Here is a 12,474-nt window from a genome sequence, read left to right on the forward strand (position 1 = left end):
TGTTTGACTGACGCGAAAAAGTCATTCCCGCCAGATGGAATGGCGGTAATCATTTATTAATTAAAAAAACCCAGCAAATCAGGGAGCGACACGTGGCGTATTCTGGCAGTAAAAAAAATAAAAAAACAGAAAGAGGGTCATTTCTGTATATATTTCTCATAGGGGGTCAGAGCTGGAATTCTTTTTCATAATAGGGTCGGAAAAAAAAAATTCTCAAATCAAACTTAGCTATTAAGAAAAAATCAACAAACATATATTTGTTTTCTAGGAGAAAAAAAAACCGGATATTTGGAGAAAAAAAAACCGGATATTTCTAGTTATTTATAAAAAAAAAACTCTAATATTAACAAAATAGCTAATCTAAAAAAAAATAAAAAATCCAAGTGGAGTACGTGTACGTTTCTGATTGGCATTACAGTTTGTGTTTCACGTATAAGTGCAACCAAACAGATAGGTTACGTCACGCGTGTGTTACTTCATAAATCGATTGCATTCACAATTTCACAAACCAATTTTCTTCTTCAAAGCCCTAACCCTATCTCTCTCTATTTTCTCTCTCTCTAGATTCATCCATGGAGGCTCTCGATTCCAATCCTCTACCGCTCAACGATAAACCCGAAACCCTAATTCCCCAAAACGGCATCAACGGCACCACCACCACCACCACCGATAACAACGATTCACGTCCACCGATTCCAAATCCACTTCTCTCCGAAAACGGTTTAACCGGCGGCAACACCCGAAGCGGAACCGACAAAGATCAATCAGGCGGTGAAGAAGAAACAACAAGCAAACGACGCCGTAGAAGCCGATGGGACCCACAGCCAGATTCAAACGATCAGAACGGCGAAGCCGCCACCGGGACGAAGAAAAGGAAATCCAGATGGGCTGATGACGAACCGAAACCGGTAATTCAACTTCCTGATTTCATGGGTGGTATTGAATTTGATCCTGAAATTCAAACATTGAATAGTAGATTGCTTGAGATTAGTAGAATGTTGCAATCTGGTTTGCCTTTAGATGATCGTCCTGAAGGGGCTAGATCTCCTTCACCTGAACCTATATATGATAATATGGGGATTAGGATTAATACTAGAGAGTATCGTGCTCGTGAGAGGTTTCAGAAAGAGAGACAAGAGATTATTTCTCAGATTATTAAGAAAAATCCTGCTTTTAAGCCACCTGCTGATTATAGACCACCAAAGCTTCAGAAGAAGCTTTATATACCGATGAAAGAGTATCCGGGGTATAATTTTATTGGGCTTATAATTGGGCCTAGGGGGAATACTCAGAAGAGGATGGAGAAGGAGACTGGTGCTAAGATTGTGATTCGGGGTAAAGGGTCGGTGAAAGAAGGTAGGTTGCAGCAGAAGAGGGATTTGAAACCTGATCCGTCGGAGAATGAGGATTTGCATGTTTTGGTTGAGGCGGATACGGCTGATGCGCTTGAGGCTGCGGCTGGTATGGTGGAGAAGCTATTGCAGCCTGTGGATGAGGTTTTGAATGAGCATAAGAGGCAGCAACTTAGGGAGCTTGCGGCTTTGAATGGGACGATTAGGGATGAAGAGTATTGTAGGTTGTGTGGTGAGCCTGGGCATCGGCAGTATGCGTGTCCTACAAGGACTTCGACGTTTAAGAGTGAGGTTGTTTGTAAGCATTGTGGGGATGGTGGTCATCCTAGTATTGATTGTCCGGTGAAGGGTGCTACTGGGAAGAAGATGGATGATGAGTATCAGAATTTCTTGGCTGAGTTGGGTGGTACAGTTCCTGAATCTGCGATTAAGACAACTAGTACTTTGGCAATTGGTTCGGGCAGTTCTGGAAGCAATCCTCCTTGGGCTAACAATTCTGGTTCTGGTGGTAGTACACCACAAGCTGGATTAGGGGCTGGTGCGGTTAAAAAGGAAATTGATGATACAAATTTGTACATTGGGTATTTGCCACCCACTCTTGAGGATGATGGTTTGATCCAATTGTTTCAACAATTTGGTGAGATTGTTATGGCAAAAGTTATTAAGGATCGAATGACAGGTTTGAGTAAAGGATACGGGTTTGTGAAGTATGCTGATATCACAATGGCAAACAATGCAATTGTTGCCATGAATGGCTATCACCTTGAGGGTCGAACTATTGCAGTAAGAGTTGCTGGTAAGCCTCCTCAGCCTGTTGTACCTCCAGGCCCACCTGCGTCGGCTGTGCCCACTTATCCTGTTCAAAGCCAGCCAATTGGTGCCTATCCATCCCAACAATATACCGGTGGCGGTCCCATTGGGAGTGCTCCTCCTGGGAGTTATGGAGGTACTCCTGTCCCATGGGGACCTCCTATTCCTCCTCCATACAATCCTTATGCTCCTCCCCCGCCTGGATCAACTATGTATCCTCCTATGCATGGTCAACCTATGCCTCCTTATGGTGTTCAATACCCACCCATGCCGACAGGTCCCCCTGGTGCCACTCCCCCACCCCCTGCTTCTGGTGAAATGCAGCAGAATTACCCTCCTGGGGTGCAGTCTGATAATAATTCATCTACTCAGTCTGTACCGACCAACATGTATGGGAACACAATGCCTTCAATGCCACCAGCAGCTCCACCAACATATCCTGCATCTTATGGATATCCTCCTCCACCTTACTATAATGCAGTTCCTCCACCACCTCCCCCTCCTGCCCCTACTTCAGACCAATCACACAGCATTGCAAATGCGCCTTGGGCCAGTAATCATTCCGCCCCTCCTCCTCCTTCGTCTGCAGATCAATCCCAGAGCATTGGAAATGTGCCTCCACCTATGCCTCCTCCTAACTCATCGGCGGAAAAGACGTCATATGGAGCTGATTCTGAGTATGAGAAATTCATGGCAGAGATGAAATGATTTAGGTTCATTTTCGTCATTCTTCGATGTTCCAAAAGGTATGGTTTTGGTCCGTCTCTCTCACTCGATTCATTTGTCATAGACATTAGAATTGAATTCCTGATTTGTTTTGACATATATACGAAGATTATTTTACTAACCTTTTACCATAGACATTAGAATTGAATTCCTGACTTGTTTTGACATGTATATGAAGATTATTTACTAACCTTTTACAATTGTCAGAATTGCATATTTTAAGAGACAAGCTCTTGATTAAGTTACTATCCATGCACATAAGTGCCAATTTAAGACATTTTTTTAGCCCATGAGCATCCATGAAGACCATGTGTCGTATCTCATTTTGTTTTTCTAACCTTTTACAATTGTCGGAATTGCATATTTTTAAGAGAAGCTGTTGATAAAGTTACTATCCATGTGCATAAGTGCCAATTTTAGACATTTTTTTTTTTGCCCATGAGCATCCATGAAGACCATGTGTTGTATTTCATTTTGTTCTGACTGAAAACCTGTGGGACCGAGAGTTTTTAGCTTTTAATCAATACTAATATGTTATTGCTATTAAACATGCCTTTTGTGTGCTAACGTTCATAGTTCAATCCTGTTGGAGTGTTGGTTACACTTCTGAGTTTGAGACTTTCAGATGCAACTTGGATGATTATTGTTTTTCTGATATATGTTAATGTTCATTGGTACATTGTTAAATTTATGACTTACTCTTGAAGCAATTTTGGAATTTGGATGTTATTTTGCATCCCAAGTTTTTTTTTTTATCAACTATATCAATATGTTTGCTTGCCTGTGAGTTTATTTTTCTGCAAATAGGAAGCAATATTGGCTGTAGTGATCTCTCTACCACCTAAATTAAGCTATTTTAGTTAAATGAAAAATATACAATTTTCTCTATCAATTTTCTTTCACTTGAATATTTCACCTGGTCTTTTGTACAACTGAAGGAACTCTTACAGAAGAGAGGGCAAACTTTTATGACTGTGAGTATGTTCGATATTGGCACTGTTTCTTAATTTATTATCCCTCACACTGTGTTGGTGTCCCGTCTCCTTCCTAATTTTATGGTGTCCATTGAGGCAGAAATTAGTTTAAGTTTTATGGCTCAGATGTAAAATCCCCTTGATGACTTTAAAAAAAAAAAAGAAGAGGAACATCTAGGTTTTTTATTGTTCGATTTAATGTCATCCATATGATACTATAGGTATATGTATATTTGATTGCAACGTTTTGCAGATTACATCCATGAATTTCATATGTAATTCGAATATCTGTCTGTGTTTCTTCACTCAACGGTGTCTATTCTCATGCTATCATTCTGCATAAAATCAGCACTGGCCTTCTGTATGTTTACTGTATATTTCATCATAGTTTTACCTCCTCTTAACGCTTCATTGGTATTATCTAACGTTGTGACAGGCCTGATGTTTCTTGGAGCTCTTGTGAACCTGATTTCCTAACCGTTTGCCATGTCTTTCTTGGAAGTTTGGGACTCACGTCTTTAACCTTGCTGTACTGTTATGAAATTTGCAGAGAATTCGGGCTGGAAGCTGAGAAACAATCTTCATACAGCTGGAGGCATCATCAAAAACTTATTATTGTTATGATAATTATTAATCTTTTTTAATGTGTAGGACTTAATAGTTTGCAATATTTTCTGTGGTATTTTTGTTGATTCACACAATGTCTGGTTGCTAATGTTTCTTTTTGAAAGCTTGTTTGAACTATTATGGCAGCTGGGACCTGGTGTTTTTTGTTTATGCTCTTCTATCGTCACTTTCAGTTGATTTTGTTCATCTAGAACTGACTCTAACTTATAGTTTTGGTGATGAGCTTAAATATTTTTGTTTGTTGACTTTTTCTCTTAATTGCTTGGTGCTGAAGCTGCCTTTAATCACACATCTCACCCCGAAGGTAATTGTGCCGTGCTATTTATTTTAGGCATTTCGGGTTGGTATAGGAGATTTGGTTTTTAACAAATTGTGTGTGACAGGTAAAAATGATTTGAAACGAACTTTTGTTCTGGCATGATAAATGTCAGATTTCGGTGGCGTTTTTTACATTTTACCTATAATTAAATTTTTGAGCTGACACGGTGTTATAAGCACCAAGTTCTTGTGTCATGGTACAGGCATTATCAAGTTTCTCATGTTTCTGAAGTGATCATGGGGTCCTGTTGACACCATCGATGTTTTGGGCATTAGATGAAGGCTGAGGTGAAAATTGTTGTTGGTAGTGTTTGTTGTCGTCGTATGCTTCGTTTAGTTGTGTTGCTGGGTGAAGATAGAAATAGATGATCAAAGAATTTGAATTGTAGAAATTTGCTACGTTTACTGCACCTTTTTTTAATTAAAACCAACAGTTCTGTTGTATCGTTGTTAGGGAAATATCGTAAGTTTTCTAATCGAACAATGCAATATTAGATTGTGGTAAATCAAATACTGGAGCCTTGCTAGTTGGCCAAGTCTGCCTTTAAGCGATAAGGGAATGATATTGGTAGAAACACTTTTTAACACACTTTATTGAACACTTTCTTTCTTTCAACAGTCTTTTATGCGGGGATCGAGTTTAATGAGTTTCATTTGATGAGTGGATGTTGAAAATAATGTATCATGAGATTTTTTTTATATCAATCCTATTATTGTCTTTAGATGCGAAGTACCAACAAGTGAACCATTGTCATGGTTTGATAACAAGTAGGAAGTTCCTAATTCTTCATGAAATTTTTTCTTGTAATGTGGCTAGGATAGGTCCTTGAAATGGTCTCTATTCCCAGATTGAACTTGATCTTGTCCAGGTTTTCTGATCTTATTTGACGACTTTGTTCTTGATATGAATACAGGGGACTTTTGGAGAGTTAGGAATACTCTTTATTATCTCAACACAAGTGAAATCGTTCCCTTAGGAAACAGATTTCATATAAAGCAGTGGGACTTGGACCAATTTAATTAAGGATAAGTACTATGAACATGTCGAAATTCAAAGTTGCTGGAATATATCATTATTGGTCTAAAATATCAAGCATGAATTGAACGGTGATAGTTAAAACCTTGGGCACGCTAGTCAACAAATAGTTGAAACTATACCATGTTGCTTATCAAATTGTGAATATATTTTATTATTTTATGAATCAGCAGCTGTGTGTGAACCGAATATGAATAGAAAACGCACAGATTATATTCTTAAAATCAAATTCAACGCTGAACAGAGAACAGAATGGTATAGGAACGGTTCAGAAGCTGCTGCATAATTTTTTTATAGATTCTTTTGCTTTTAATCTTATCTTACTTACTAAAGCTTATCCCCAAAGCTATTGGTAACCCTAATTTTTCCTCCAATTAATTCTGGCTGTTGATTTAAATCAAAAACACATCTCAGCCGTTGATTGATTATTTATGGCACTTACAACTCCGGTCATTACTGCTGTTTGTTATTTCCAAAATCTCTTTTGCTATTCCAACACAGGGAATGCTACGTACGGTCTCTCAAACACTGATACTCTCTTCTTCATTGGGCCACGTCACCCCACTTTTAAAGCCTTATCACCGGAAACCGGCAAAGCCGTAGCCTGTGCAATTTTTTTTCAATTGTTCACTGTTCTTCATTGAAAACAATTCTCTTTTCTACCAACACACCCACTAAAGTTGCGATTACAGTCCCATCAGGTTCAAGGTCATCTTCCTCTGCAAATTGTAAAGATTGAATTCGATTGTTGTTTTAATTTACTCGATTTATGGCTATTTGTGTATGAAAAAAGATAAACTAAGAGCTGTAAATCATTTTTTTTGAAGTAAGGAGCTGCAGAATAGAAATTTAGAAATTTCTACCTTGTATATTGGCTTATGGGTTTGATGTTGAATGAAAATATCCATGCGATTTGTACTTTTTTTTTTCCTTCCTGTTTCTTTCTATTTTCCCGATTCATATGAAGAAATATTTGAGACATGACCAAAAGGGCATTTCTATCACCATTTATGTCCTGTTAATTAGAAGAGTTAGAACCGTTCTGAAATTTTAGTTGTCGGTAAGGTTCTTTTATTTGGGAAAAGAGTTTGTGGTTCCATGTATGTTTAAAACCCATTTTTTACCGGTACATAATTTGACAAAAAAGATGACGTGCCATCATTGCAGAGCGAGTATCTTTAACACTGTGTTTGGTTGGGGTGAAATAGGGGAGAGAGAAGTTGTTAAGAGAGAAATTGGAGAGAGATATCAAACTTCTCCTGTTTGGTAAGCCAAGAAATAAGGAAGAGAGAAAGGTTTATGGTGGGACCCATCACTTTTCACTTTCTTCGCTGATGTGAAGAGATTTGGGGGAGAAGGCTCCTATATTTTCACTTTCCACTATATACCCTTGTCCCACACTTTTCTCACTATTGTTTACTTTGCATTTTTTTTTCTACAACATTTTGCAAAATAGCTGTTTCTTCTTACCATGTTTTTGTACGTGCAGTGACATTCCATTTTCACGCATAAATATTTCTTTTTACGGAAAATATGTTTTTTTGTTACATAATATGGTTATTTTTGTACGTGCAGTGACATTCCTTTTTCACGCATAAATATTTTTTTTTACGGAAAATATGGTTTTTTTTTGTTACATAATATGGTTATTTTAGTAACACGCATAAATTTTTTCAAAAAAAAAAATTACCACATATAAATAGTTTTTTTAAAGGATTGTAACATAAATTTTATTTTGAACAAAGGAGAGTAACACATGTATATTATTAATCAAAGTAAAATAAAAATGTGAGATTGTTAGGTTTTTCAATGAAGGGGTATTTTAGTATTTTTAAACATAATCAACACTTCTCTCTCTTCTATTTCTCTTCTCTCTCTTTTAAACCAAACAACACCTTAAATCTACTCTATTTCTCTTATTTTTCTCTCTTACTATATTCTCTCTCACCTATCTCTCTCTTCTTCATTTCTTCTCACAACCAAACACACCTAAGAGAGTGTCTAAGCAACTGACGCTAGCACTCCTCATTCCAACACATATTACAGTGAACCACTATCTCCTTCTCACTTTTCCAAGACACCCCTTTTTGAAAATTTCTAATCTTCGCCTGGCTTAATTCCAATACACCTATCATTCTCTCACCGGATTTCTCTGTCAATGAAGCATAAGCATACATGAAGAAAGTTTCATTCTCTTATGTCGTCTTTCTCCTCTCATCTCTCTCTGTTCCGGCATAACCCTCGCGTCGTCGACTTCTCCGCCACTGTCTGCGGCGTCGTATCATCACATCAAACGCATAACATCATTTTCTAACGCCATGGTCAGTTGTCTCTCCCTCTATCTCTCTAACTCCTGCAACCATGCTTCCCTCGCCACGGGTCCTATCAACGATACAAAGACAAAATGTTAACAACACTCTCTTTTTAACACTTTATCTAACATTCATTCTCCTATAGAATAAAACCATGTGAGTCTCACTACTTTAAATGTGATCTATTTCTAAAGTGTGATACTCACATGAATGAATTTCATTCAATAAGAGAGTGAGTGTTAAAATGAATGTTGTGTCAGAATAAATGTTAAATAGTGTTCATAACATTCTTCTATAATTTCATTGATGTTAAATAGGTCGTAGGAAAAAATTTGTATTACCATTGAAAATAATACGATAACCACTAATAATTTGTGGGAATCAATTGCTGACAACATTAGTTATTATTAATTATGAAAAATTTCTCTAAGACATATCTAAAATTACGTCTGAAAAACTAAATAGATATACAATATGAAGGGAACCTTGCATTTGGTTCTTACCAAAACTTTCATTTGCGACGTGTTAACGAATAAAAATAATAGTTAAAAACACTACTCTTCAAATTATTGGCATATACTCCTTAAAAGTACAATTTTAAAGAAAAAGTTATATAACAAAGAAAGAGAGAGATATTTTATTAAAAAAACATAATCTCAAATATGTAAATCTAACTAATTTATCAATAAAAACTTTATTTAATCAATCATTTTAAAAAATAAAATCAGAACAAAGAAACTGTCTGTCCAATGCACGGAACAATTATATTTTTGTAGTAATAATACTCAAAATATATAATGATATTCAGATAAAAATGCATCATCAATTTGTACCAAAAAAAAAAAAAATGCATCATCAACTACCGTCACAACATTTACATGAAGCAAATAGATGGCCTTTGATTATGAGACTATTTTCTTGCCATCAAATGATCAATCTTCTCTGACTTGCAGCATAATAAATAGCTTATTTATTGTTATTTTCTTTTCATAGATGCTAAATTAAATCATGTACCTATTAAAGCCAAAAAATTGAGTCAAGAAAAAACTAAACATTCAGTATAAGTAATAATAATGAATTATTTTTTTGGTAAAAAAAAATAATGAATTATTTTTCTTAAAATTAATTTTACAAAATTTAGAAACAAATATTACACACAATTATCAACAGCACGGAGATACAGAAAATTGAATGAATAATCTCGATAACATAGAATCTTTCATAATCAAATAGTATAAGATTTGTGCCAAACTCGATGACACAACTTCACATGTATTCTTATATCAAGGAACTCATCACCCTCAAGAAGCAAAATATGACTTATAACATGTCATATGAAAACTTCCAACAAATTAAAAATTCAAAAAAGAATGACGTTGTTGTGTCAAATAACAAACTTAACAATTACAAAACATTTGAGTAAACAAAAAAAAAAAAATTGTAGCAGTAAAAGCACATTGATGAGCCAATTCCTTCACTTAAGTACTGATTGTGAACTTGGTCCAAATATTCCTTAATAGATAGATCTCTTTATGCTTTTGATAAATAGCTGTCATTTTCGGAAAACACCTTCAATTCTCTTGTAATTGCTTTATCAGGGGCATGTTTATGTTGACAATGTTCCCATCCTCACCTGGTATCTGTAGGTGTTTGTAGAGAGCGGCGTTTGGTCCCTGCCATAATTCTGTTTTATGTAAGTCTGGTACAGTTTCGGGATAGTGTCGTATTTCTGGGTGGTTCGGTTAGTTTGGTCTGGTTTTGTATCAGTGATGAGTCATAGATAGTATTATTTATTGCCTTATTTAGTTTAGTTTTATTTTAGATTTGATTTTATTTTATTGCATTTTATTTTAGTTTAGAATATTTTACTTCAAATTGTGTTTTATTTTATTTTAGGAATAAATATATGGTGGAAGGTGCCTTGGAGCAAAAGAAAGAGGACTGGAACAAATACAGCGCAAGAATACGAAGATACGGGGCAAAAATATATTCCCCCAAACTCAGAAGCTTGGCACGGCCCGTGCCAACATGTGGCACGGCCGTGCCCGTCCCCAGGATACTCTTTTGCTGCTTTTCTTCAAGCCCAAGTTACCCTGTTGCAGCTTTACCGTTTTATCCTTCTAGTTGCTTAGTTTCTAAGTCAGATGTAAAGCTATAAATAGAGTAGCTCTCCACCATAAACAATCATGCTTTACTTTGTTTATTTCAATTGCTATTTTAATAAAAGTCTTTATTTTCCCTTTTACTTTCTTTGCAATTTATTTTACCGTATTTCTCTCTTCTTCTTCCATGTCTACGATGAACATGAGTGAGTAGACTTCTTAGTCTTAGGATTATTGGGGAGTCTAATGACTCAATCCTAAACAAAACATGTCTAAACCCTAATTTTTATGTAACCCTAATTTCTAATCTAGATTCACCGTCTTAACGTGGATTAACAATTATCAAACTGTGGAAGCGAAAGCGGAGGGTTTGATAATCGTTAATCCATCATCCCAAACATCAATTCATAAAGCGAGAGCGGAGTCTTGATGTTGGAACAAGTGAATCTAGACAATAATTGCAAAACAGTGAAATAGTCTTTGCAATTATTGAGACAAAGAGTAGTTTCAATCCTCTATGCATCTTCTAGTAATCATGTCAGTGAAATAGGCTTGGTTGCTAGAAGTAAACTCTCACCGGACTTTCATCGGAAAGGTGAGGGGCTAAGGGAAACCGGTCTTTAGAAATTAGTGTGTAAATCATGAAATTAGATGTTTAGGTTTTGTCTAGTGAAGGATTAGTTATTAAGATGAACCAATGATCCTAAGGCCCTTTATTATTATTGTTTTTACCTTCAGCAATCAAACTCTTTCTTATCAACTTTCTCTCCTCTAATCATTCATTAAAAGTTAATTAAGTTGAACAACTCCCTAGCGGAACGATACTCTACTTACTACTATTACTTCGATAGGCCGTGCACTTGTTGTTTGGCCCTATCAAGTTTTTGGCGCCGTTGCCGGGGAGTTAACTAATTTAATTAGCTTTTTTTTAGTGATTAGAATTCTCTCTTCTTCTTTCTCTTTTCTTTTTATTTTTATTTTTAACTTTTTATTTTTCTGTCATTGTTAACTTCTTGGGTTCTCAATTTTTTATGCGAAAAACCAGAAATCGAGTTGTAATAGTCAACAAGATCGAAAGGTATTTGCATAGACGAAAGAGAGACGCACAAAATAACACCGCCATGGCCAATCGCACTCTCAAAGAGTATGCAACGCCGTCTACGGCTGAGCCACAAGCTGTTATTGTGTACCCAATGGTTGAGGATGACAACTTTGAAATCAAGCCTGCCCTACTTAACTTGGTGCAGCAAAACCAATTCTCGGGATCCCCCACTGAGGATCCCAATCTTCACATCTCTGTTTTCCTACGAATTAGTGGAACCATGAAGGAGAACCAAGAAGCCGTAAGACTTCATCTCTTTCCCTTTTCCTTAAGGGATAGAGCTAGCGCTTGGTTCCATTCCCTCGAAGTCGGTTCCATTACTTCATGGGATCAGATGAGGCAAGCATTCCTTGCCCGTTTCTTTCCACCATCTAAAACCGCTAAACTTAGAGACCAAATCACGCGGTTCAACCAAAAAGATGGGGAATCTCTCTATGAGGCGTGGGAGCGTTTCAAAGAAATGCTAAGACTTTGTCCCCACTATGGCCTAGAGAAGTGGCTTATAGTCCACACTTTTTATAATGGCTTGTCTTATACCACTAAGATGTCTGTTGATGCAGCTGCAGGTGGAGCACTTATGAACAAGAATTACACGGAGGCGTATGCCTTGATTGAAGACATGGCTCAAAATCACTACAAGTGGACCGACGAAAGAGCCATCACTAGTTCTTCACCCTCCAAAAAGGAGGCAGGTATACACGAAGTCTCTAACTATGACCACCTGTTTACGTTGGATTTTCGTAAACAACCGCTGGTTTACAAATGGTAACTTGCAAGATCAACCAGTAAATCTTAGGACATATTGTGTTTGTTCTTGTTGTTAGAAATTCTGTGTTTTTGGTGTCGAAAATGTAAGAAATACAATAAAAACAATCGAATTCAATCCACTTGAACTCAATCGAACTTAACAAAGTAAAGTGCAAGAACACTTAAAGAAAAAAGGGTAAATTGTATTGATTAAATAAAAGTTGGTACACAGATTCATACATTGCAACTTGTGATTCGTTTCTCGCTTCCATACGGATACTTTGAGTGTAAGTTTGTATGATGGAATTGTGACCCGTTTTTCCTATGAAAAACTACTATTTATACTAAGTCTAGAAATAACTACACTT

At 36.5% G+C, this 12,474-nt stretch overlaps 1 protein-coding gene and 1 non-coding gene across 3 annotated transcripts; one reads left to right on the forward strand and one right to left on the reverse strand.

Annotated features, from left to right (window-relative positions):
* The first annotated feature begins 462 nt into the window (after positions 1-462).
* Positions 463-4,675, forward strand: LOC146928885 (splicing factor-like protein). 2 transcript variants are annotated; one of them, XM_085701060.1, is made up of 2 exons: positions 463-2,908; positions 4,299-4,675. In XM_085701060.1, the coding sequence occupies exon 1, from the start codon at positions 573-575 to the stop codon at positions 2,868-2,870; it is 2,298 nt and encodes a 765-aa protein (XP_085557186.1). In that variant the 5' UTR covers positions 463-572; the 3' UTR covers positions 2,871-2,908; positions 4,299-4,675. The 2 variants fall into 2 exon arrangements, with proteins under 2 accessions (XP_085557186.1, XP_085557187.1); XM_085701061.1 differs by having other exon boundaries at positions 4,413-4,675.
* A 7,066-nt stretch (positions 4,676-11,741) lies between these two features.
* Positions 11,742-11,848, reverse strand: LOC146928886 (small nucleolar RNA R71). The gene has a single exon (XR_015009105.1). It is a non-coding gene; the product is annotated as a small nucleolar RNA R71 (small nucleolar RNA).
* Between the last annotated feature and the right edge of the window lie 626 nt (positions 11,849-12,474).

This window comes from Medicago sativa, chromosome 4, assembly GCF_051527215.1.
Source record: "Medicago sativa cultivar Bolivia chromosome 4, Bolivia_mono, whole genome shotgun sequence".
NCBI lineage: Eukaryota > Viridiplantae > Streptophyta > Magnoliopsida > Fabales > Fabaceae > Medicago > Medicago sativa.